This window comes from Mycteria americana, chromosome 13 (assembly GCF_035582795.1).
Source record: "Mycteria americana isolate JAX WOST 10 ecotype Jacksonville Zoo and Gardens chromosome 13, USCA_MyAme_1.0, whole genome shotgun sequence".
Lineage (NCBI taxonomy): Eukaryota > Metazoa > Chordata > Aves > Ciconiiformes > Ciconiidae > Mycteria > Mycteria americana.
Genome location: NC_134377.1, coordinates 13437927 through 13465016, shown reverse-complemented (window position 1 = coordinate 13465016; position 27090 = coordinate 13437927). Strand labels below are relative to the sequence as shown.

General features: G+C 39.7%; 1 protein-coding gene across 1 annotated transcript in view; it reads right to left on the bottom strand.

The window, feature by feature from the left end:
* Positions 1–27090, bottom strand: part of TMEM132C (transmembrane protein 132C) — a 229793-nt gene that overhangs the window by 42807 nt on the left and 159896 nt on the right. Inside the window, exon 4 of the mRNA XM_075516099.1 lies at positions 16512–16695. Coding sequence (XP_075372214.1) covers positions 16512–16695 — 184 coding nt within the window. The remainder of the gene's footprint in view (positions 1–16511; positions 16696–27090) is intronic.

The following is a 27090-nucleotide window of genomic DNA, read 5'->3' as shown; positions in this document are numbered from 1 at the left end:
GAACAACTGCGAATCAAATTCAGATTTCTTTTAACAAATCTGTTCCAGAAGTAAATATCTACTTTATTGTATTTGTTATACTAAGTTTATCATATGCAGTTCACAATGCCAATTCCAAACCTGATTTTGGAGCTGTAATAGTTTGCCACAGGCACTGAGACTAACCAAGAAATCTTATTTCCTCTCCCTTGTGGAATCAGAATCCAAACACTTCCACTAGTATTTCTACCAGTAAAGTTCCACTGCCTGGATGTCGATGCTACTTGTATTTATTGTTTGTATAAAAGTAACCTCATTCTGGCTCCACATGATACCTGGATGTCAATATGCTGAGCAGTGACTATAATAAGAGACTGTTTCTACACTAAGGAGGAGAAAAGAGCAACCAGATCAACGGATTCCCAGCACATCTTGGTGAAAAACTGATTCTTGGTGTTTGCTGAACAGATCTAGGAATGAGAAAAATCATTCCCACACCATCTGACACAGTTTGGTTTTGGTTTTCTTGCTGAATAAAATACTTCAAAAATATTGAAGTGTTCTAGTTTTCTTTCCATTTTATTTTCCAATAATATTTGGGGAAAGGTATAGCCCCAATGTTATATCGAAACAACAACAACAAAACCCCCGAATTATTTATAAAGTATAGACCCCCAAATACCATTTTCACTAAATGGGTCTTGATTTGATCCCTTATGGTTCTTTCAATTTTTTTATATATAAAATCTTTGTATTGTTTTATCTTAAAACCTGTCTTTACCTAACATAAAGCAAGGTGAAATGAGAAACTTATAGTCCTTTTCCCACAGAGATCGTGGATTCAGTTAAAGCAATGATTACTTGACTCCTTGGAGAACCTGCATCCTTGGAGGAGCTTAGAAGATCCAGATACCTAAATTGTGAGGGACCAAATTGCCTCATTACCAAGTACGTCGGAGAGGATTCCCTCTAGCAGCAACAACCAGCATCCCTTCTGCAAGGAGGGAGATGTCAGACAGATTCCCCCAAGGCTGCAGACAAGCGAGGACAGTCTCCAAAACTGCCTCCTTCTACCTGTCGCAAGAACTGTCACACTGCTTGGATCGGGCAGAGTAACGCTTAGCTCACACGTGACAATGTATTACACTTGCATTCAACACTTTTTAATGAATGAAGTCCTCAAGAAATAACTTCAAACCTTCCCTCTACCCTAAATTACTCCAAGAAGATGATCTCATTAGATAACCTAACCCCCCAGGTGATGGAAAATCCAAATTAATAAGGACATGAAATAAAATCAACTGAACATTTTCATGTTTGATTGTGTCTTCCTTTACCATCTTAAAAGCTGTAAATGCGCATCGTTTGTCTTTTTTAAGTGTCTATCAGAATCAATGTGTATCAACAGTGACTGAGCCTCTGGCTGGGGGCCTCTCTGTTTTGCAGGAGCTGTGACACCAAATTCAATTAGGTACAGCTCAAAAAGACAAGTAGTATGCTAAAGCTGTCGCTGTTTCCTGTTGACTAGAACAGACATGTCAGGATCCAGTGGCCAATATATATTTTCAAAGATGGTATTTCCTGCTGTGTGGAGGAAGAGTCTGTAACTGAAAATTACTTCAGAGGAAACTATTCTGGAACGACTTAAAATGTAGAGCAAGTTTTAAGGACAACTGCAGGAGATGGGAAGCAGAAACCCCCATTTCATCTTTCTATAACCACTTAAAATATAGAATAAGGACATAAAGGTGGCTGGAGAAGATGGGAAGCAGAAGCCCACATTTTATTTCTCTATACTTAGATATAAGTGAAACAAAAAATCTGATTTTTTAAAAGATGCATATGTGTAACACAGGAAACTACCTGCTCCTCTTTGTGAAATTTCATTCCTTACTTTCAGTGTTTTGCTAAATTGACTTCGAAATGAAAGCACTTACATAGGAAACACATTATCTAGAGAGAAAAAATTGTAGTTATGGGTTGAAATGTGAGTGATTACCTGATATATTCCAACTCCAGCGTCATTATTGGTTATTTTGAGCACAGAAAATGCAAACAGACAAAAAGCTGTGAAGTGACAGGTTAAAAGCCCTTATTCGGAGACCGACATACTTGGGAACCTTCACTGCTACTGTTTCAGAGCATTGCTACTTATGGATGTAAGTATACTTACAGATACTTATGAATACACTTACACCTGATGAATACAAGCAATAAACTGTCCTAAGTTCTCCTGAAAATTTATGTTTTTATACATTTTTGCAGTGCATAAATTATACTTCTTTCATCTATAGTAGATATATGACAACATCTACAATACGTACTCATACATAGAATTTTTTATCTAACAAGCACTCTTAAAAGAGTCGCCACGTGCTTGGAAAACAGAGTGGAGAGAAACAAATTAAGAGCATTAGTTCAGTGACTGTAGCTACTTACAACATTCCCAGGAAAGGACAAATATTTGTTACGGATACCAAAAGCTATGCCAATAAAATGGCCTCAGAAACTGCACACATTCTATTCTTTCTAATCACAAAAATAGCTTTTCATTTACTCAAACATCTAAGGAATAATTGTCTGAGAAAGCCTTCAGCTATGATGAACACCTCTCATGTTTTCTCCATTGCTGAATGGTCCTATTAAGTTTATCACAGATGGGAGTGGGAATATTGGTAAAGCCTGAGTGGGAGAGAAAGGCAATAGCCACCTGGTGATCTTATAATGGAATAGTTCATGGATGCTTAAGCAGCCGTGGATGGAGCTATATAATATCTTCTTGCTGAAATAATTTCATGGCTTACAGTTCCCTTTTGTTGCAAAAAGACTAATATGTGAAATGTATCAATTTAAGGGTATTATCTGGGCTCAAGATCTGTCAGTCATTTACTTTCCTTTTTCACAAGGCTGAGGACGTTATTTGGAAATGGACCCCCAGTTAAATTGGGTTTGCTCCACCATTAAGCAGAACCAGCACAGCTCTGGTGACGTCTCCAGCCTGTGATGACCGTGGGAATATAGCTGGTAGTAAAAAGGCAATTTTCATTAGCAATTTGAAATTCTTCCCATGTTCATTTCAATTAAACCTGCAGCCCTGTTATATAGTTGGCATATATCTATAATAATATTGCTGTGATAGCTGTAATCAATAGACAGTTGCAGATTGAAAATATACAAGCATATTAGGACTCATGCATGGATGCACACACAATTACACACTACATGTATATATGTGAGTAATCTATATGCACATATATACATACACAACTATAATGGAAACAAGATTATGAGGCATTCCGTGTTAATAGAAGCCACATATTTGATTATAGGCAGATAGAGGCAGTACTTTTCATTTTATATATAACACTTTTCTATCCCAGATATTTCTTACTGTAAATATTTTGCAAACATAATTTTTTAAAACCTGATCCCACTGAAATCAACAGTGATTTTGCTAGTGGCTTCAGTAAAGCCGAGGTCCATTCTATCAAGCGTTATGGGGTAAACCCTAAAGAGTCCTCCCTAATGTGCTTTCCTTTAGTTAGACCCAAGCACTTCTATAATCCCCCACTGACTGCCACCTGAAGGACTTCCACTCCTCAGACAAAGCTGATGGATTTAATTGGCTGTTATGCTAATAAGATATGACAGATACAAGGGGTTTTCCACCACTTAGTGATGGTCTGGATCACAGTGATACTTTTGTTGTTGTGAGTTTATCCCTTAACATGTTGCAGATGTTCACTGTGGTTGATATGAACCCAGCATCATCATCGACACGGGTGGAGCCTGTAGAGACGCAGTGTGTAACAGCAGCACAAAGTCACGCTGGGCAGCAAACCCAGCAAAACCAGCAAATCTGAACGTGGTTTCTGAACGACGGGAGTCAAGAACAGCTTAAAGAAGCCTCACAGTGAGGGCCTGACGTTTACTAATACTTATGTACGCTTCTTATTTGTTTCAATTTGTAGTGCTGCATTGTTCAGCAGTAGCAGGAAAAGCTGTCAAGGAAGTATAGTTTCATAAATTAACCTATACACTGAAGATATCCACATAGTTACAGACAAAACAAAGACGGCATTTTTGGGGACGTGCTTCACAATAGATCCAATTCACAATTTGCAGCTCTAGGAAAAGACTGAAGTGCCTAAGAACAGAGTGCCATTTATACACTCTTAGGTATCATGCCTGGCCTCCAGACGCTCTTCCATAGGGGCACAGGTTTCCTGTAGGTCCTGTGTCATACCTGGATGGATGGCTCAGACTCTACAGCATCTTTAGTGGTACTACACACCTATGTGTAGGCACCTGGATCACCTCCTTCTTTCTTCTCCTTGAATTAACTTGTGCAAGTTAAGTTGCCAATCTGCCTTCTTTGTGCTTCAGCTCCCCGTTTACAGAGGGGCTACTGTCCTTACTCCATTTGTTTAGAGTGGAAGGAGAAACTCTTTTACAGTCAATGAAAATATGGTGCCTACTGTAACCCACTCCTGGAATTTCAGGTGGCCCCCCCAGATTCTACTGAATATGAACCAAGCTGTATATAGTGCTACAAGCCACACTGATGATGAATAAACTGTTCAGTTTGGAAAATCGAGGTAAAATCTTACCTAGCCTGATAGTTTCAAGGGAACGGCACAGTACCGATCACAGTGTGGGGCAGCATGCACTCTATAGCTGGGGTGAAGCAATTTTAAATGCTTTATGGACTTCAAGGATTAAGTCCCAAGGACAATTTCTTGTTTTAAGTAACTGGGGTACTGCATGATACATGGATGATTTTTATAGCCACTGTGGAGGGTTGTGAACTTGTTTTATTTGTGTAGATTAATATGTCATGGATTATTAATGAGTTACCTTCTCCTTCTAATAAGCAGTATTCATCTTCTACAAGTTCCTTAAGGTCCTCAGTTTTTGGCCGTAGAGTGCACATGAACACTTGGCTCAAGTTTGTGGATGTCAGAACTCTATTTAAGCCACAGTGGAAGTGAAGCAGGCAGCTTCTGCTAAATAATTTCAATTTAATGTAGTCTATTTTGAAATCAGAAAGAGAAAATTTCTACTTGCTCTTTTCTTATTTTGGCTGTACAGTTTTAATTTTCGATAAGCAAAATCTGTAACAAAGACACAATAGAGATTCTTAAGAAACTGCTATGAAAAAGCAATCATAAAAATGCAGAAAATAGTCATTATTCTTTCCTATCCTTGCCTCTAGATTATTTTTCCTTTTCAAATAGTTTATTGATTTCACTGACTTCATAGCAGGTCCACATAAGCAAAGCACACAGAGGGCAGGAACAAGATTATTGCATTAATGAGAGAAGATACTGCACAGACATCAGAAACTTAGTACAGTTAAAAAGATGAGAGAGTGACACAGGAAAATTAAATTATTGATCAGACACACGTCTAACAGACTGGTGGGCCTTCTAACATACAGGAACTAAACCCAACATGTATGTAGAAGGAGGCAAAGTAAATATATAAAGAATGTATAATCACAGATGCACTTATTTCCTCCTTACTCAAGCAAAAACGTGTTTTACCTTCAGGGTTTGCTTTGCAAGATCATGCTGGCTAGAGGTTCATGGCTAGAGAAGCATCCTTGAAATAGGTCATTGTAGATACACAATAGATCATTGTATAAGTCAGTGATATGAAGGACAAAGGGACCAAATCCATTCGTTTAAAGCAGTATTTTATTTGTTAGTATAATCTGGAGCAACCACAGTGACCATTATCTTTATCTGAGCATCTCACAGCAACTTACAACACTGAAAGAGGCTTGAAAAAAGATTTGTGTGCTTGAAAGCACATCTGTTTTTTCTGACTCTATTGGATGGCCTAATAAAAGACATTACCTCTAGCCACAAACCTTGCTTCACTTATATTTTTACTCTTCAGGACTAGAACAACATTGCCAGTACTGAGTAGGGGAGACTGGCATTCATGTTTAAGTAGGGAATTTTCCTTTCTAAAGAATCAGCAGTACAGAACGATCCTGTATGCCAAATACATTGTAATATAGGAAATACTAACTACTGTGTCCATTTTAAAGATGAGTAAACTGCTGTGGACCTGAGCATTGCCAAAGATCCAAAAGAGCAGAAACTAGCTCCAGACATGTGGCTCCCAGTCCATCAGAAAATTCCTATTTTTGCATATCAGAGTCTCCCAGTGCTTAATGAGTAGTCCATAATTTGAATGAGGTAAGAGCAGCAAGGAGGAATTACTGAGTCTCAAATGACTTATTTATTACCACACCAAGCTCACTCCTGAAGCTTCCAGGCATTCTTAAAACATATGCCGCAGGATACCTAGTGCCAGCTGGCAGCTCCACTGTTAGTCACTGCTTTTCAATGCTTGCAATTGACATTTTGTCCCGGGTCCAAAATCTAAAACATAGTCTTCTCTGCTGGCTCAGTCGAAGCTTCGAGCCATATAAAAACTCTTGGTATTGGCACACAGGCACGTTGTACCCTATACAAAATGATTCCAAAGTACATCCAGGTCTTAGACTGATCGCTTTGGTTTCTGCTGCTGATATAATATATGCAGCAGGAGGCCTTCTACCTTCTGTTAGCTCTCCAAAATGAGAACTCAAGATCACAAAGAGGTTATAGCAAGCCTTTTGGATTTCACTCCATTGTGCGCTGTTTCAGAACACAAAAGGAAGAGAATTCACCTTTAAATCACACAAGGTGATTTTGTCCACATGCTCTTTCCCCAGCTACATCCTGGTAAAATCTGGTTTATGCAAATGAAAAAAAAGTGTTATGCCAAGGTAAAAAGTTTCCACATTAAAGAAAAAAAGAAAAAAAGTAGTTATCCCTGGAATGGCATATTGAGAGTAAAACTCAATAATGAACCTGAAGGTTTGAACTGTCAGAAGTAGTTTGGGGGCAGAAGGTATACATAAATGGGCTATGCTGCAGAACCATACTAAATGTAAGCACATTATGTGGCGCGGTAACACACTGGTGTGTTTTTCAATACTGAGTTTACAGGCTAATATTTCCCTCTATCATTTTCTCAAACTCCCCAGTGAACTTGAATTATTTTTTTTTACACTTATTTAGTTTAATCAAAATACTCATTTCACAACCTCCAAAACATGCATAGCTCTGGTCCTATAGGGCCTTGGAGAGCCGAGCACAACACAGTCACTAATCCTGATAGTGACAGTCAGCATTCAATATCCAACCACTGTAATTAATAAAACTGCGCTGTTGCTATTTTTCACTAATAGAGGATTTCCAAAAGCAAATTGCAGCAATAAATTACAGCACTAGAGCCCATATTATTGTTCTGTGAGGTAACAAATCTTGCAGAAAGAGAATCAGCTTTGCTAGAGAAAAAAATACAGAGGACAAGTCAGATGACTAGGACCTGATTAAAATTAATGTCAGTGTTACTTTTGTTTCCATTTGCTTGCTGAAATTCCCGCTCTCACCAGCGAGCTGGCTTGCTGATGCTCATGCTATGGTGCTGGTGCTTTAAATATTAGGAATGATTTGTTTCTGAGGGGAAAAACAATCCCGATAGGTTCACTGTCTGTGCTGATCTACATTGCCAGGCCCTGCAGTTTAACTATGGTCTAAAGCACGCACCACAGCAATGAGGCCACTGCCACAGCGTAGAAGTTTTGGTCTGTTAATTCATTTAGCATATGTGCATCAACCTGGAGAGCTTGGGCATTGCAGAAAGACCTTTGCATACAGCCCCTCTCGCTTAGCAAAGTAGGTTTTGTTAGTAGCCCAAGCTTTGGTGCAGTCTTGGTACCCTTTTGATACTGGGATTACGAATAGATCAAATCCCATCGCCACTGCTGCTCCCCATGTCTCTATAGCAGTTGTTGCACAGACAGGCAAAGAGAAAGAGCCAGAAGCCCGGTGCTAGCTTTCTCCCCAGGACTGTACTGCACCCTGTCCTAGGTTTTAGTGTTTTATCTCCCTCAAGCAGAACTACGGAATTTGAAGTACAGATTCCTAATGAATTCCATGACAAACATCCTCAGTGATGAGCGTCTGGCTGGATAATGAACTGTAAACTGAAAGCAGGGTAAGGCAAACAGGCACCTAATAGCAAACCGAAGGTGAAAAGTTGCTGGGTTTTTTAATGCTTGGGGTAGCTCATTATAACACTGAGGCTTATAAAAGTCCTGGTGATTTTTTTCCCCATGCTTACTCATTATCTTCCATTACAGTAAAGCATCTTTTCGTGGTCTAGATAGTCTCACTGTCCAAGCTGGAGCACCTCAGGACCTCATTCATTAGAGTCCAGCCTAAACAATTCATAATTCTGCTAGGTATTTCACCTGATTGTGAAGAATGAGGTATTCCCCAGAAATACTAAAACTCTCTTTACAGATCAAAATCATCATTAGAAGTTGCCAATTAAGAGAAATTGTTCCTGGTTTTCGGTATGGGTCACAGCTAACCCACTTAATGCTCAAGTTGGCTGAGCCACGGTGTTTGCAAACACACCCGGTCTGCTCCGGCAGTTACTGTTCAGCCTGGCATCTCTTTTAAGTGACAGCATGAGAAGGTGGAGCTGTTTACTCTCGAGGCTAAACCACAAATGTTTGTTGTCTGCAATAAGTTTGGAGTTGTATTTATCAATTAAGTCAAGACAACTGTTTGTTAGCTAAAACTAATGAAAGAGCACTAGTTTAGATGAAAACTAGTATATTAACTGCCATAGGAGAGGGCATAACCTAGCAATCGAGACTCCTGAGTTCAATTCCCCTTCCAGCTCTGCCAGCACCTCATGAGCAAACTCATGCAATGTTCTTCTATCTCCCTTTCCATTTCTTTCAAATCTTTCGCAGCAGAAGCGCAGTGCTGCAGGAGAAGCAGAATCAGGCATAGCATTTACTTCCCATCGTTGGCCATGGGTGAACTCTGGTCAAAGTCTGAATTGCTTAACGCACACTACAGTCTTACAAATTAGTAACTTCTCTGCCTTTAAATCCCAGTTCTGTTTCAGCTACAAACTTGTGCAGAGTATCAGCCTCTGAAATTGGTCTCCTGCTCCTGCTGAGAAGTGCTTCTCTGCCCTCCTCTGCCTGATCTGGCAGTGAAGGCAGCAGTGGAGGGCACACAGGGTGAGTACAGTCCTTAGTAGCTACAGCATCACAATACACAGCCCTGGAATGTCCTTCTCCAGCACTATCGTCCGGGTCCAGAGCTCACTTTCTGCTGGCTCATTATTGTGTCTCTGCATGGTCTCTGCTCACATGTGTGTGGCAGCTGTGAAATTGCCTTTGTGGTTACATTAAACAACAAGAATTTTAATCAGCTGTCATTTAAAATATAAACTATAATTTAAGATGTCTTCTTCTGATGAAGCAGCATAAGCCAATACTTAGAGCAGTCCCCAAATCTTGCCCAATAAATCACAAGAACAAAAGAATCTCCAGACTTCACATGTTACACAATGCAGTGCCAAGAACCAATACCAAAACTATCTGCAGCAGAATGTGGACCTGACTCAGGCTAACTCGCAATGCTGCGAATCAGTGTAGAAGCACCTGGCTATCTCCATGCAGCCCCGCACTGTGCCACGCTGTCAGAAGAAAGAGCCCACGACGGTACTCTTCGAACACGCACAAGTGATCGGCATCAAGCAAGGACTGGCTGGGGGATCTCAAATACCTGTGCCCACTACGTTAAGACAAAAGTGTGATCCTATGTCCCGGTGTCAGCTGTGCTGTCCCCCCTTTCCCATTCATGGAGCTCAGTTTCATCCAACCTTGAACAACACCTTGACTTTCATCAGCTTGGCTTGTGGACTGAGAATTTTCTAGAGGATTCTGACTTGTCTGTCATTTGTCTGTGCGGCATTTGGTGCTGTGAGACACTCCTCTTCGAGGGGAGCGTATTACCACAACACCAAGCGTCCGATGGTTGTGTCGCTGGCTGTCTCACTGCACGTTCTCGTTGTTCTGCAATTTTTCATTTGGTTTGCAGGATTTCTCTCCTTTAGAGGCTGAGAAGCATATATATTAAGCCTCATATTAATACCTCTCTACTACAGGCAGGAAAATTAGCAAAGAAAACCGAAAGTTCTCTATAGGGCAGAGATCTTTAAAAATCTGGAAGCTAGCTGACCCCATCCCTCCTCAGCATTTTAAAAATCTCAAAGTAATCCATTCAATAGCATTGTCAGATATGAGGGATGCTGGAAGAGGAAATTATACATACTGTTGTGCTGCACAGAAAATGACATACAACTCGATCCAACGGAAAAATTAATTCCAGCCAGCTGAGATAGCCTTATTGATCCATTCTCATTTCCTGCAAAAGGTAGGACTGAATGTGATTGTAGTAAAGAAAAGGAAAACAGAAGCTAGAGGCAAAAGTGCAGGGGTTGTAGAAACGGTGACTGGGACTTAAAAAGGCACCGTTAAATGGAGTAATTTTGAATTCTTTGTTGTCTGCATCTTCTGACCAATTTAAGATCAATGAACAACAGTTCATCCTTTTTTTGCTTTTGTTTCCTGATAGGCAGACAACAAAAAAGCCAATTCTTAATAGATAAGATTAATCGATATGCACTGCTAGTTACAGCTCAACGCACTATGTGACACGGCCAATTTATAAGCACGTATGCAGGCTCCTGAGTTCATCTGGTATAAATATAGAGCAATGACACAAACTTTAGTGAAATTATATCCACCATAAACCTAAAGGAAGCAGTGCTATCCTCATTTAAACAATTGTAACCTGCCATGATGGAAACTGTAGGCATATAAGCGATCTCGGTTACTATTTCTCCCTTAACATCAGAAGATTGTAACTCTGGTCTTTCACGCAGAGCACTCAGTCCTGTAACTAAACTCTAAAAACTCTTGACTTCGTGGTATTATTTAGGGCTTCACAGTTGATTTAAGTTGTCTGAGTTAGTATTACTAATAGTAATAGGATAGTTTTACATCAAATACATTTCCTTCAACTCACAGTGTTTATTTGATGTGATTCATAATTAAATTATCTCAGACAATACCTGTCAGCTGAGAAGTTTGATATGTAGATTAGCTGTTCATTTGTTTGTGATAAGTAAATGAGGAAATGGATGTGTTTATACAGCCTCACATTTTATCTTCTGGAAAGCTCCTCAGTGCCTGTTGACCCCCACTTCATTCAAGACTCAAAGATTAACAGGAGTGAGAATTCTGCACTTCTGTGACCTTGAAACAGGTAGAGCTTTACGGTGTGAAGTCACGGACCGTGCAGGGATGAAAACTCTATTTATTTAGGTCCATATTTCAAAATGGTATTACAGGGGCTTCATTACAATTAAATACCTTCAAAAATCTTTACCTTAGGGAATGGCATACATAAATGTGTATATAAAACAAACATTGCTTTGGGAGCCAAATTTTTCATCATCTATGTTTTAATGGAAAGTAAGTTAACAAGCATACATAAAAGCGTCAAAAAGAGGTTTTGGCTGAGTCACAGCTCTGCATCTTAGATGTCCATTCACTTACTTCTGCAGCAGAACTGTCAATACATTGAGTTCTGAATGTAAAGGAATGTACACAGAAACCAAGCACTTCCTAATGAAACAACTTCCCACTGAGCAAAAAGTACGTGTGGAACTGTGCTGCCTAACGAGAAGCCAAGGAGAGTCTCAGCGACACATCATTGCTGGGTTTGTCAGGGTACTCTACATGAAAAATCTGAACTCGGATTAAGCAGCAGTTCACAGGATGCTTTTACACAAAGAAAAGGTGCAGTTTACATCAGTAGAAAGGCAGGACATGTAGAGACAGATTATAGCTTTTATTAGACCCTCTGATACAGCTGGGGAGAAAAGACGAACTTCTGAGCACGTGAGGTGTGAAACAGCAGCAACAACCTTTAAGAAATGCCCGAGAGCCATTCCAACTTCAATTTGCTTGTAAGCAGTTATCAATGGATTATAGAGCCTGATGAATGAAGCCTGAAAGACCCACTGAAAATTTAGTATTAGTGTTACTTGAAAGAGGAAATATGCATGGATGAGCAAGTTGCATGGCTTCCCATGGTGACAAATGTCTTTTGGAGTAAATTCAGACTAGAACTCTCAGAATAGACTCCTGACATTGGGTTTATGCTTCAGCACTTTAAATACCTGGATTTCATGCAAGTCACAGTTAAACTAATTCAGAGGGAGTTTATCCTACTGTTGAAGGACTACTACTTCAGTTCCATATATAGGGACCCAGATGGTCTTGCATAAATATTAAACCATTGATTCCCCATCTTCCTCCCATGAAAGAGTTCTCCTTTAATATTAATGTGCCTTACTGGTATCAAACAATGAACTAACACACAGGTCTTCTACCTTGTTCTATCCCAAAGCAAAATTTAACAGTATTAAAAATATGTATTATCCATTTAAAGCACGAAAAGAAATCTTTTGCTAAATTTCCTAAACCACGGTCTTGTGTTAAACACAAATATATAGGCTTCTCCAGTGGGATTGGTGTGTGTGCGCGCATGCTACAAATGTGAACAATTTTGGTTCTGCTTTTTAATCGAGTCAAGTGGCAAAATCAATATAGTCGGCTACATTTGCTCGTGACAGGATAGAAATTTGAGGAAAATGTGGAAAGTAAGTTAAGCAACCTTGTACACCTTAATTGGCAAGTTCTGAGGTTACTTGTGATTAATTGAGGAGGTTTTCAAAAGCAGCTTAGCAGATAATTAATTAAGCTCCTATGAAAGCACTTTCCTAATTGATCCTGCAACAAGTAACATGAAATAAAAAATGCCAGAATAGGGCACAACTCAGACAGTAGATTTCCTCTACTGGAAGATTAAATCTTTGGGGTAGATTTTTCCTGTAGGCAGAAGTGGGATATATTTTCTGTTTATCTTAAGAAATCTTTTTATTTCCTTATTTAACTATGCTACTTCATGAATTTTACAATCCCCAGTTTCTGTAGCTGTAGTATTTCGCAGCTGTTGTTATTTAGGTGTGTCAAGAGATCTGAAGGAGGGATTGTGTGCCTGAAAGAGCATCTTTCTTTCTCCGTCTGTATCAGATGGTCTAATAAATGACATTACCTCTTTACAAATCTTGCCTCAGTTAATTATTGCTACTCAATGATGGAAATATAACATAAATTTAATCTCATACTTTGAGTGAGACGTATAGAATCTCACACAGCCTGCATGAAAGCTATATTGAGTGGATGGTTGCACCAAGTGCCGTACTCCACAGTTGGGTAGTGAGAGTACTACATACGTCTGACTAAGATCTATTTTCGATGCATCACTCCACACAGTACTTACTTAACTAAAATTCTGGTATGTGAGAGGTAGAAAGCAACAGAACTAGTTAGAATTACATTTTTCTAACTTTTCTGTCTCATTTTTCTCTCCAAATACCTTGAAGGGTGAAACGTCCTCCAAAATTACTCAGATTGATTAACTTCTGAGCTCAGGAAAAAATACAGTTACCTCAAATTTACATCTCATTTTTCCTGGGAAAAAGTTATTACACTTGTTCTCAGCCCAGTAGTTTTGATATCTCTTGCTCCTTTTATTTCACTGTAGTGTTCGCTGTAGCAGCATCACTGCGTTGTTGTTTCTTACTTGTGTACACTATTTAGCGCAGCAGTTAGGCACACAGAATACAGATTCTGCTAAAACCGTCTCTTTTGACTGTATGATGAATTCCCATTGATTTTTCAGCAGCTATATCCTACCACTTGCTCCACTGATCCAACTCGTATAAGGCTCTTTTAAAATTCCAGGTTCAGTTCTTACTGACAATGTCAATTGTTTAATCTCTTTCATTCCAAAATACTGTAGCAACAATTGCACTACCCTTTTGAAGACCCACTTGTTTTTCATCTTACTACTTTTTTGTAACATAATCAGGCATAGGGCCATAAAAAATACATGATCTTTCTTGCTTCATAAGTTTGGAATGGCTCACATGAGACAGGCTTTACTCTGTGAGTCAGAGACAATCTTTATGCTATACTCAAACCAAGCAAAAGTTTGCTGCTTTCATCCCCAAAAGACTGACTAGGATGCCCATCAGACCAATGGCAGGCACTCAATCAGATCCTACATCCTAACCCAGTACAATATCTTTGGGCAGCTCCTTCTTTCCCTTTTTTTAGCCACCTTTAAAAATTCTGAATGACAGATTTTACTTCCGATGTTAGCAGTTTTGCTGTAGGAACACTCCATGCTTAAATCAACAAAATCTACTTTACCCTCTAGAGGATTATGAAACACGCTTGGTGATAAACATTGAGATCTAATTTCTGTGCACAATAATGCGCTGTTGCTTTACAGTGCGTAGTTGAGATAAAGAGCATGGTCTGACTTCTCAGCAGCTACAGTACCACCCTCTCTCATTTCAGAGTGACTCTTGTTTCTGAACAGGAGAACTGCCAGGTAATCAGCTCAGCTAGAGATTAATGCCTAAATGAAGAAAGCGCCCTGGCTGGATGTGCAGTGTTAGCCAACAGAAAACTCTGAAAAATCCCTTTATCTATCAATATCCTGCTAGCAAAGCCAATTTTGCATTGGTATCCCATCCGACTGGATTCTGTTAACACAGTATATTTTGGCTCCAGCCAAGTGTTATCACGAGGTACAGAAATAAGATAAACAAACACCAGAAAGCTTTGCAAAGAGAAAGGTTTAATGATTTCATTGTTTGAACCCTTTGCACAACCCAGAGTGCCTAATGGTACACCTGTTGGAAATAAAGGATCTCACCTTATATGATTTATACAACGCTAAATTCATTCATTTAGACCTCCAGTTCTTAAAGGAACCCTTGTAGGGAGATGAATTTTAACCTAGAACAGACACAAGTCTGCAAGTAAATCTTGAGCCTTCTATGCAAGTGCTAAGGCAATCAGACCCTAATATGGGATATTAAAAAAAAATCTTGATTCCCTCAGATATAGAATACAGAGAAGAAGCTGATTAATCCTTTCAAGAAATGAACAAGAAGATAAGTCTGCCAGTAGACAGATGTCTATCATTTGGTACTGGAAGGTATCTATCTCAAAATAAAATCTGACCACAAAAGCTTTCCTTACACACGTTCTCAAGTCTTTAGAGGACGGATGCCCAGATACGTATTCCCTGTTCAACTCCACAGGTAATGAGGACAATTATTTCCCTCTCAGATCTGGAATGTAGCACAGGCTTTCTGCTGACTTAACAGACTTTGGATCAGGAAATTGCTGGGCATGACCTCATTTGATATGAGCAGCAGTTTTACTCTTCAAAGGGGAAGAATATATTGAAGACTGGGACTTCCAGGAAAGAATACTCATCTAATTATCTGCTGCAAACCACTGAACACTGTTCACTGTTCAACAAAAAGACTGCCAGAATTTTACCACCAAGATTATGCACAGGAAAGGCAAAATACACAAGTGGGATGGATATGTCTAACTCTTCTTCCAAATCCTGAGCTCTAACATTGACTAATGATAGCATGTGCTGCTCCTCTATTAATTGCCATTTGGTCCTGGTCTAGGTAGCTGGCAGCTTTGTGCTTCTCCCTTTCCTGAGGTTCGGCAGGACTTCCAAAATAACTGCTCAGTGCCTACTTTACCTGTGAGCCTGGAGAAAGTTCTCAGCACATACCTACATCCCACAGAAAATAAAATACCTACCTAAAACAGTGCACCTGAGATGCTGGAGACGCCAGTGAAATTTCTTGTTTGCTTGACTCAGAGCAGGAATTTAATCCTAGGTTGTTCACTCGCAGGAGGGGGCCCTAACTGCTAAGGCTCAGTGTTGCCACTGTCCCAGCCTTGCTTTGCAGAAGCAATCACATCTTCACTGGGCCAAAGGAAGAGAAGGAGACAGTGCTTCCACAAATCCCATTTGTGAGCCTTGTAAAGAGAGGCAATGAGTATGATTTCATGGGGAGGTAGGTAGCCCACACTGGTGTTACAACACTGAGCAGAACAAGTAGATTTTAACCCAAGGCATTTTTCCACATGAAAGTCTGTACTTCATTTTTCTTAAATATATTATTGAGGCTATTATTATTTTCTGTTTCTTCCTTGAAACCACAGGTTCTTACACTATTAGGGAAACAGCCAGCAAAATTAGTATCAGCCTCAGCCTACTAAGGACCAAGCAACTTAGGCTTTAGCAGAAGGTGCTCGAGGCCCTCTAAAGTTGCTCTACAGCTTGCAAGTTCAACCCATGTAATGGCAATTAGAAATGGGAAGGTAAATGTACTTGGCTTTGTGTTAGCAGCTGGTAGCCTGGAGGGAACCAGGAATGACAGAAATTTGGGATTTAAAGTCTGAGAGAGATTTTTAAAGTGGCAGCATCCCTTTCCTCTGTGGTAAGTTTATAAGAACTGAAATTGTGTGATGTGTACAGACCATTAACTGAGGGCATGATTCTAGCAAGTAGTCCTGTACAGCTATAAAACGGGGAAGCAGGGCAGAGAGCACTCCTTTACAAGTCTATCTGAGGCCTGGTATACATTTTCTCAGACCACATACAGATCGGATGGAGCAACATGCTGAAACAGTTTCTTACCATCGCCAGCGGAACAATTCCAACAAGATCCTTCTGGCAGATGAAGATTTCAGACAAGGTTATGTCTGTTGTCCCCTTCCGAGGGTATTCCACCTGCCAGGTGATGGGCTGCGTTCCAGAAAGGCTGCTGAAACTGGCTATTTCAAAGTTCATCTGCACGACCTCATTGAATAAACTGTTACTTCTGAAAAGAGGAAAACAGGGAAAGGGAAGAGCTATTACTTTCGCTGAAGAAGGCAAATGAAGTGAATCATATTAGCTACTAGAAAATGCAGCTATTTATATGCAGATATAACACAAGGCCTTTTCCAATCTACAACTTCTTCAGAGCATACAAACTGGAATTATTCAAAATGGGTCAGCTGCTCTTACTATGAACACTATGTGGAGGGATAAAATCCAGGATATTGTATCTGATGAAAGCAAAATATACTTATTCCATTACAAGTTTTTTATGATTTTGCAAGTATGATTCAACCCTACTGCAAGATGGATTTGACCGCCATCAACCAAAGTCCCGTGCAGCTCATGGAGACTGAAGAGCCCAGAATTAGCACAGCCAAAAAGAAAAACAAGATTCATTGTATATGTCCACCATCAAAATCACATAAATCCTTAGCAATGAAACTCAGTGTAACTGAAATTCATATATGCCGCATGGAAGCCGTTAAAAAAATTAACATGATTAAATGGCAAAATGACAAGATTAGTCTAAACTTAGAGGTACGCTCTGGAAATTAAAAACCCAGGCAGCTGAGACCAAATAGAAAGAACAAAGCTATGGCAGGTATACTGTGAAGTCAGGAGGCATAAGATAATTTGAATAACAAATATGAAAAGACATACTGAAATTCTTTCCCTCACATTAAATTTCTTAACTATATCAGAAATGAAAAGAATATACGAAAGAAATTTGCCAGACTATCTGCTAGTTTAATTAAAAAAACCCTACAAATTATTTAATAAAAAAAAACCATCAGAAATTATACATTAGCTTTTCTGGAACTTTCCAAACGTCTTTCCACAGTGCAGAAAGTCTTAATATTTCACAGAATATTACTTCAACCTAACCCTACGCTGTAATAATTTTAAAATGAAGAGAAAGACAGGCATCTTCCTAGCTTCAGTAACCCAATCCCAGCTTCATCACACCTTTGGATGCATTCATCACATAACAGCTTCAATTTTTCCTCTTTTTTTATGTACAATACAGGAAGGCCCACTTCTGAGAACATCCATCAAGAACTGATCATGTACAAAGCACTTATATTCTCAAGTGCTAGACATTCTTTTTACCTCTGAACAGAAATCACCATTTTTTATTACTTAAGACATATTCTGTGCTTTACTTTGCATGATTACTTTGAAAGCAAATGCGTTCCCCTGATAATTATTATTTTGATTATGGGTTTTCATTTGGATGGCTTACTCTGAAAAGTCTTAATACTGCCTAATGCTTTAAATTTATTTCCTTGCTGTTTTCTTGCTGTGTCAAAAGAGACACATTGGCACACTTTTGCAGTAGTGGTATACTTCCTCCATGCATTTAAAGAGTGATTTTGTGTAGTAATGCGATAGATGGATGGGTTTAGCAATTCATAACTCAAGAGCAGCCTATTCCCATTTGAAGAGTTCCTACTAAATAAATCTTACAGCTTGTAAATACAAGGCGACTGTGGTAAGTGTAGTTTACACACTTCTGGGACATCTCAAAATGAATACATACTGGATTGAACTTTGTAATTTATTTGAAAGCTTGATTATATGCAAAGATACCTGAATCACCTGAGCTACAGTGTTCATTTAGCTGTTAAAGGCACCATTATGCCTTAGATTAATGACACCTGAAATGCCATTATTTTCACCATTTCTAGATCTGACGCTTAGTAACTGACAGAGAAAAAGTTTTTACATGTGATTGACTATCTCAGTGCTTTCACTTACGCTAAACAGAGAATAAATTTTTGCACACATCAAAGCTGTTCTGAGAGATAATATACGTCAGGAAAGTTTTCCTGATCGAGAAGTCTACACTTCTCTAAATAGCCTCCGAGCAGATGTGAAGTGTGTAGCTTTTCACATCTACTGGTAGGATCAAAGAGCTCTAGGTGGGAAGCTGTAGGTGGGAAAGAGCTCACTTCCAGCCAGCCCACTGATTCCTGATGCATAGACTTAGGTGAGGGCTGATCACCTCCTTCTAGCTCCCAGCTCTCAATTCACAACACCTAATTTTCCCTGGCCCTTCAGACAAGTTCTAAGAGTTACCTGGTGTTCTGTTCATGAGCTGTCCATACTGTTTACCTGCAGCACACACTCAAGCCTGGCTTTGAGCTACCCAGGGGAAATACCCAGAACAAAATCTTTGGGCATCCTGTTTCTATGTAGCATTTCATGGCACACTTAACGGCAGCGTGAACAGACCACGGCCTGCTGTAGCTGGCCATATCTCGGTATCCACACACCCTTGTAATGATGTCCTATGGTTAAAAATGGGCAGTATCAGGTGACCACATCTTTTCTACACGATTCCCGAGATCACCTGCAGCGTGAACCGAAGCTGAGGCTGGCTACAGTTAGCACGCACACCTGCAGACGCATTTGGGAAGTTCTCCAGGGACCACGTTGCAGGCAGGGACTAGTCAGCTCTCAGTGTAGACAGAGATTTTTTAAGTTACTGTCTCAGTATTCCTATTCCATATTTCATACATGTATATATATCCTGTAGTTTACATGTGAAGGGATTCTCTTTTATTCCAACCTAATAATACGTAGAGGACTCTAGTACATCTTTTGGATTTTATATTTTAAGTCCATGATGCTCAATGACTTTGATTATCGCAATCAAAGAAAATGTCAACATTTTTTCATCTATTACGCGCACACATACACATTTGGAGAACTACATGGCAAACTGCACAACTGTAATGTAAACTGCACTTGACTGCTATTGCCTCAGTTGCATTCTCAGCAATATTATCTTCACTGGAGCCACAAACAACAGCCTGTATCTCTAAGAAGCACTAAACTCCACCATAAACAAGTCCGAGATAAACTGACTTCCTTCCTCCCAAATGTAGAATTATCAGAATCACTCTTCCACCGCTGACAGTACATCTGCCACCGTGTGATCTTCTAAGACTAAAATGAGGGACTTTCTGTCCATGCTCTATTTATATACCATCTGTTGCAGTGGGGCTTGAGGGTCATACACTCCTAAATCTCTTCTCCACTCCACTGTAGACATAGCTATCTCAATTTTGCACATGAGGACTGAAGGAGAGGCTATGTGACACACACATGGTCATATGGAAGACTGGGACAGGGTAAGGAACTGATCTGTGTTTTTCCAAATCTCTTGTTAACCAGTGGACCGTCATTCTGGTATTGATGGAAATGGGAACCACAGCACTTGGTTCTAGTCTTAAACGGTCTTCAGTGTATGCATCTTAAATTTCAACATCCTTCTGTACGAGGCATATTTTTGATAATTGATGAGCTATTCTGTGAAAGAAATCGCTGCTATCACCTTTTACAACACTGCCTCAAAAACACCTCCTTAATTTGGATTTCCAGTTCCCACCGAGCACTTGGTACCACTCATTGAGCTATTTCAGCCAAGTATCTTCTTGACCCATAACAAAGATAGGCTGCTTCGTCCCAAGGTATCAAGCTGTAGTGGTGGGGAGATATAAAAAATGGTACCAAAATTCTTTTACAGAATTCTGTAAAACATTGCTAAAATATTTCTTCTGTAAAACACATGATACAAAAATGTCCAAAAATATGCATGATATAAGATAAAGGTTTTATTGGCACTTTTTCAGGATGACCTGCATAATTATTTCAATGCCTGCATTTGTGAGTAATGCACCCATCTCCCTCCATAGCGATAAAGCCTTTATACAATGTCACACTATCATCAGTTTCCTCCTTCTCTCTTCATACAGAAGAAACAGAGAGATGATCAACAGCTGGGAAAGCATCCACTTGAAAAAAAAAATGCCTTCAGAGATGTGTAATGGCTGAGAAAAAATCTTCTCATGAAACACATTTAATGTTCAGAGCTTGTTCACTGACTGAAACAGCAATTCCTTAGTATCTAACATTTAGAACTGCTCAGCAGCCGGAACAGCAAGTAATTATAAAACTTTTCTAAAGTACACAGCACGTAGTGATTACAAATGAAGCTTCCTGAAGGCAGGGCTTCTAAGGAATTGCTCTGGGGTGGATATATGAGTCTAATTTGATTGGATTGAGAGTTCCCCTGGGCCAGTTCACTCCTTGGATTTATTTTAATTTATAAATATGCTACTCATTCAGGGCTCGACTGGACCACACGCTTGCACATGGGAGTAAGGACCCCCTTTGATCTGCTAAAGAGCCACTCCGGCTCTGGGTCTGAGCACACCGGCGTGAGTGAGGAGCACTGAACCCACAGCTACTCCTCTGCTGGAGCAGATGGGCAATGATGAGGTGCTACTTACTGGTTACAGCAGCTGAGCCAGCAAGTTAGTGATGGGGTTAGTAATTTACTACTGGCATAGGCTAGCAGTAAAGTACTACCCCAGGAGAATGAAAAGGCACTGTGCTGCAGAGCTGTGTGACTGCTTCTGAGGAGCACAGTTTTAGAAAAAGAAGGTGGAACAGAAATATTCTGTTAATGGAAAGATAATAAAAAATGCATAAAAGGCAAAACAGAAGTGACATTGGGACAAACTGCCATGGAACTCACCAGCTCTTGCCAACTATATGGACAGAACACACACTTTTGATATCGGCTAATGTTAATTTAACCAGGATTCTTGATTTTAGAATATTTTGAGTATGATATTAAGCATTCCTTTGCAACTATTTATTGATCATTCAAACCTTCAGTGCCCTGAGAAATATTTACCCTTGGAAGGAGACTGTTCTTATATGGATACCCAGGACTGGCTGTATCAAAGGCTGTATTTAACCCTCTCTTTAACATAGGGCATTTAAAACATGGTATCACGTATACACAACCCACATGTAAGCCCATGGATAGACTCATAATGTGGGTAATACCACAGATGCTAGAATGCAAAATAGGTTCTGTTTCTCTGCAGAGGTCTAATAAGAGGTGGAATGCTGTTAAACTTGTCAAGGCTGAAACAGCTTGTACTGGCCACGCATGGCCAGGGCTCAGCTGAGCCCGGAAACAGTGAACCACAGGCCCAGCGCTGCAGAGGCTTTCACAGGGTGCAGTGAGAGAAGGCAGGCAAGTAATTACTAAGAAAAGCAGCGCAGAGATCTCAGCTGATGTACGATCCACAAACAAACGGAAATCTTTGTTGAATGCCTGTCTACACGTGTGGACCAGGAGTCTCTGATGAGAGATTTCAAAGCGTTGGGTTATTGCTCTGAGTAATAGAGCAGTTTCGACTCTTAAATGACTGAATCTTAGGACTGCTACGGGCTAAATCAATAATTTCGATTTATTACAGTGGCTCTCAAAAGAGAAATTTTAAAAAGCCTAGATTAAAAACATTTTTTAGCCATCCTTTATTCCAACGGATTTTTACTGAAAGCGTCTAGGGATCCAAGAATACTTTGACCTGCTGAAAATTTAGCAACTGTTTTCCTCTTTAATGCTATCTAGTTTGACAGTGACATCTTAATGCAAGATCAGCACTTACTAAATGACATAAAAAGTTGAAAAGAGTACAAACCTCATTATCCATCAGTTACATTGCACATCCTACTCTTCAATAAAATTAATGTATTGAAGTATGTTACTACCATGTACAGAGACAAACTCTCATCAAAAGCCAACGGTCAAACTGGACCCCAGAGCAATCTGTACTTCAGCCCACTTAGATGTATACACCAATGCCTCTTCCCATCTTAGAAAAGACTATAATGGGGTACAGGATGTATGTTTCCCTATTCCTATTTTCAATTTCTTGCCCCTCCTGCACCTTTTTCTAACGACATTCGATAACTGGGCCATCTTCAATGGACACACCCTAGGATCAGGATGAATCACAGCAATTTAAGAAAAATTAACAAAACACAGAGATTAGAACCTGATCTGGAAAGTGTGACTGATGATGACTTTAAAGATGATGAAATTATGTGGGCAGCTCTTTACACATCAAGTCACTTACACAGTGAGCGCTCAATGCTAACAAAGGGTGGGTCATTAGCAACCCAGGTTGCTTTGAATCAGAAACCTGTGAGCTAAACGCTGTAATATCTACCACTGGGACCTTAAGCCATCCATTGCCCTTCTGAAAGATGTGATCAAATGGAGTACAAATGCTTAACATACGTTTCTTTCAGCAGGTCCTTAATAAGAGCTGTTACAAAGGTAATCCCTTTGAAAAACAGTGGAAAAGATGTGGTAATTAAAGAAGAATGCCAACTACTGGAGACAAAATGCAGTTTAAATTTCTTATTTTGCAATATTAGCCTAGCTTTCGTCTTTAAACCATAAAAACCAGCAGAGGATAAAGAAAAGGATGATCTATTTTGGCAATTAACCGATAGGGAGGACATAATTTCATGGAAAACTACCACATTAAAAGTACTAGGAAGGTCTTCAAAGGAAAATATCCAAGGTAAAACTTAGCAAACTCTTGAGCAACATAACGTAATATACATGTATATCTTCAAAAGGATGATACAATGCTGTACTTGATTTCTTCATACAGTCCAGATGAGAGTTAGATTCGTTAATAAGGTTTCTTAGCTTTCTTGTCATAAACTGTGATATAAAACATAGCTTTTTGATTAAGGTATTGGACTGAGACAGGAAATCTCATTTCACTTCCTAGCTCTTCCACAGCCTCCTTTAATGACCTCAGGCAAGACGTGAAGATACAGATCCTTGCAGCTAAAATAAAATCAATAGGAATTAGGCATCGTGGAGCTTTAAAAAACCTCTGGTGTCTGTCTGCTACTTTAGGCCCCTGTATAGGATACCTTTATCACGCTGGTCCTGAGCCCCAGGATCTCAGCTGGGTTCAACCACATGCCATGTAGGAAAGAGTCAGAAGACCACTCATGGTTCCACTGCTGCATTGCGCTGAAAGCTCCCACTTGTGAGGGAAATTCTTAGCTGACAAAATATGCACTGTCTGGGTGGCACAAGGTAGAGAGAGTCTGGGGTGTGATCTTTCTGGGCCTTTATTTCCCAGGTGAACAATGTGAATAATAATTTTTTCTTCTGGTCTGAAACAAAAATTAAAAGTATGCAGTGTCTATCTGACTTCTCTGTACAAGCCTTGCCCATAGATGCTAATCTCACTGATGTTAACTGCTACCCTAGAACAAAGAGCAAAAGTCATGTGGCTAATTAGAGTACAGAAAACCAGAAACGCTCCTCTCTTGGACAGGCAGAAAGCTGAACGAGACAGTCCCTAAAGGAGGGACACCTGACTGGGGATCACAATAACTCACCAAGTTCTTCCTTCTATGCAGAGCATTTTTTTAGAGTCACTAATCACCAGTAAATGCTGCAGTCAAGATAGCAGGCTCATTAGTCTTCTCTGATACTACATCACATCCAGGCACAATGTAGATGAGATCGATTTTTCCCTTTTTCCCAAAGGAAGCAGGCATGCAACCCTCTGCCACAGACTGGTGCCATCGCGTAAAGGCTATGTGCAAATCCCAGTACTGAGCTATCATCATCTCCCACCTTTATTTCATTTCCCATTCAGTTTGCACAAGATATTAGTCTGCTAATGTCTTCATTATAATTTCAGATAACAAAATACATAGGCAGATTGGTCAAGAAATAAGCTTTCACAGTGATTCATCATCTCTTCCTGCCTCCGAGAAGGACATTTTCTACTTAGTATTCATTCAGTGCTGGAATCTCTCCAGAATCATTGTAAGTAAGCAGTATTTTCCTCTTTTGGAGACAGCAAATGTTTAAGCACTGAAAATCTTCCAAGGGACATCACTGGAAAGGAGACCCTGAGCAGAGATTTTCAGAGAGATTCACTCCAAACCCAGTGCTTTCAAATGGAGAAAGGAAGTCAGAATCATTCCGATCATCAGCATTAGATTATATGGCTCTTTCAGCCTGCTAAAAGCAGCAAGGTGAGATCAAATACACAAAAGCATGTTTTATCATTCATTTTTAATTGTTTACTCTAGTAGTTTGGGAGCAGCCAGTAAAACATATTCGGAGACAGGAGAACACCTCTGAAAAAGCAGCTTATATAATGGATTTTCCGATTACAAATATCTTGCATGTATATTCCATTTACAAGCAACAGTACACCTGGAATTGATACAGAACAAGGTACTCCATTTACTAAATCCATTTATGAGTTGGACGGACTCAGCCTCCTCTTTCAGTCCCCACTTGTGTCTGTCATTCGTACCAAGCCCTACTTGCAGAAACTACAACGCAGCATGACTCGAGAGACACGTCACCAATTTCTTGAGCATGCACTCCTGGGTGCCAAACTGATATTCTCCAGGGGGATATAAAAAAAATCGACGTACCCACAATTAGCAATGAGATTTTGAAAATATGATCAAAATGGCACAGAGAGGTAGAAGGGTCTGGTTACTGGAGCAGCCCCAAACAGGCCACCGCTGCCAGTGAGGATGTGCCAGTTGTTGTTGACATGACCAGTTCATTCCTTTAATAACTGGTTACTAATATTGTACTGTGCCAGTCACTTGTGGTCTGTTATGCCCTCAAATGACACATTGATCAAAGAAAGGGATGCAGCCTGACTGCTGATCGCTACGCATAACGTCCCTCCAGGTATTGCTCGTGTAGATGTAAGTGCATCAGGCATTTGCACCTGTTTTGAAACAAACTGAAGATGAAACTGCATTATGAATCAGGCGGCAAGACAAATCACATTTAGATGTAACTGCATATGTAAATCAGATGTGTGATATGCACATCTAATTTACAAGTCAGGTGTCTTCAGATTCCAGTTCCTATAGTTTTTACTATGTTTTTTTTTTACTGCTCTGCTAGCATATCTGCTTTTGGGCTATGCTTGAAACTCCAAAAATATTTGTGCATAAAGATCCCCAATTCCTTTTCAACAGGATAGCTATACTTGCGTACTGAAAAAACACCTAGAAAGTTAACCATTCACCAAGCACATAAAGTTGACAAAATATCTGCATTTTGTAGAGGCAATGGATGTAAAGAAAGAACACATTTAATGGCATAGTAAAGGAAAAAAACATGTAATTAAGTGGTTAACCATATAATATTATGGTGAAACAAAATAACCCAAAGGTGAACTAAAGTAGTTTTTCAAACTTGCTGGCCATGAACAAAGTTTGTGGGGCAATGGAAAGTCAAGCTTGTGGGTGACAGCCCCATGCTGTCCCCTACATTCCATTTGGGCACAATTGCCGCTTTTCAAGTTCAAGTGCACAAAGAAGGTAAAGAGATTTTTCAAATCAGAAGCAATGATCAACACCTGGTTGGTGGCAGCTATCTAGAGAGACCTCCAATTTAGCTGAAGAGCTTTTCTAGGTGTCTGTGAAGCTGCCTGAATAGACAGTAAAAGATCTTGAAATGAGCTGCGTCCTTTGAGAAATAAGCCCAACAGCTGCAATTTCATCACAGAGCAAACTCAGTTTGTGTGGATTCCCTTGGACTAGAAGCTGCAGGGAATTGAATAATACTGTGTACAATCTAGAGCTAGAGAATATCAGCCTGGGGAAGGTGGAGAAGTCGTTTTATTTCTCGAAAGTCAATATATTTTTGCAAGCTTCACTAAGGAGCAGCCTGCAGCAGGAATATATTCCTTTTCCCCAATCTCAGGTCATATCTTCTCTCTCAGACCATATTATTCCCCTTATTAGTATTTGTAGAATATATGATACACTCTTTTAATCCTACCCTTTTCTTGTAAATTCTCTTTAAGGTTGTATGCTGCTAACATGGTCTTTACTATGCTAGAGTAAAATACAATTCGGGTAAAACAGAAATCCAAACTAGTTGAAGGAAAAGATAGTCTGAGCAGTAACAGTAGGACAAATATTGAGCTCAGCTGAAACTCCATGTAAACGGGAATGAGACAGGTGAAAATTGACAGGAGAGCAGAGTCAGGTATAGTGGTCTAATTCGGATCTACTGATTATTTGCAGGTATACTTACACTTTAGGACACTGTCCTGGATAATTGTAAAGACTGGTCCTCTGTGAATACATATGTCCAAAAGTTATCATTGCAATGCTGAGTAATAATATTTTGTTCTTTCACAATCTCTGTAAACTGCAACTATGCAGTATGAACTTGCAAGGTCAAACTTGCAAAGGAACATTTTACCATCTCGTGGCATAGCTTTGCTGCAGTGCATTGCAAGTTTATAGTATAAAACTGTGACAAGCACTGTAAAACCAAGGCTGTGCATGGAGAAGTGTGAAGGACAGGAGGGTGGGGGGAAGTTTTGAAAGTGTTACTCATATCAAGTCTTCCATCCCCCAATTCACTATTTTGGCATCATCAGGCTGGCCTTTACATGGTGACCATTAAAAAAAAAAAAAAAGTTTAGATTTCCAGGAGGAACATACATTTAATACCCCTCAATGTACATTATGCGTGCAGTTTACCAAATCTGTC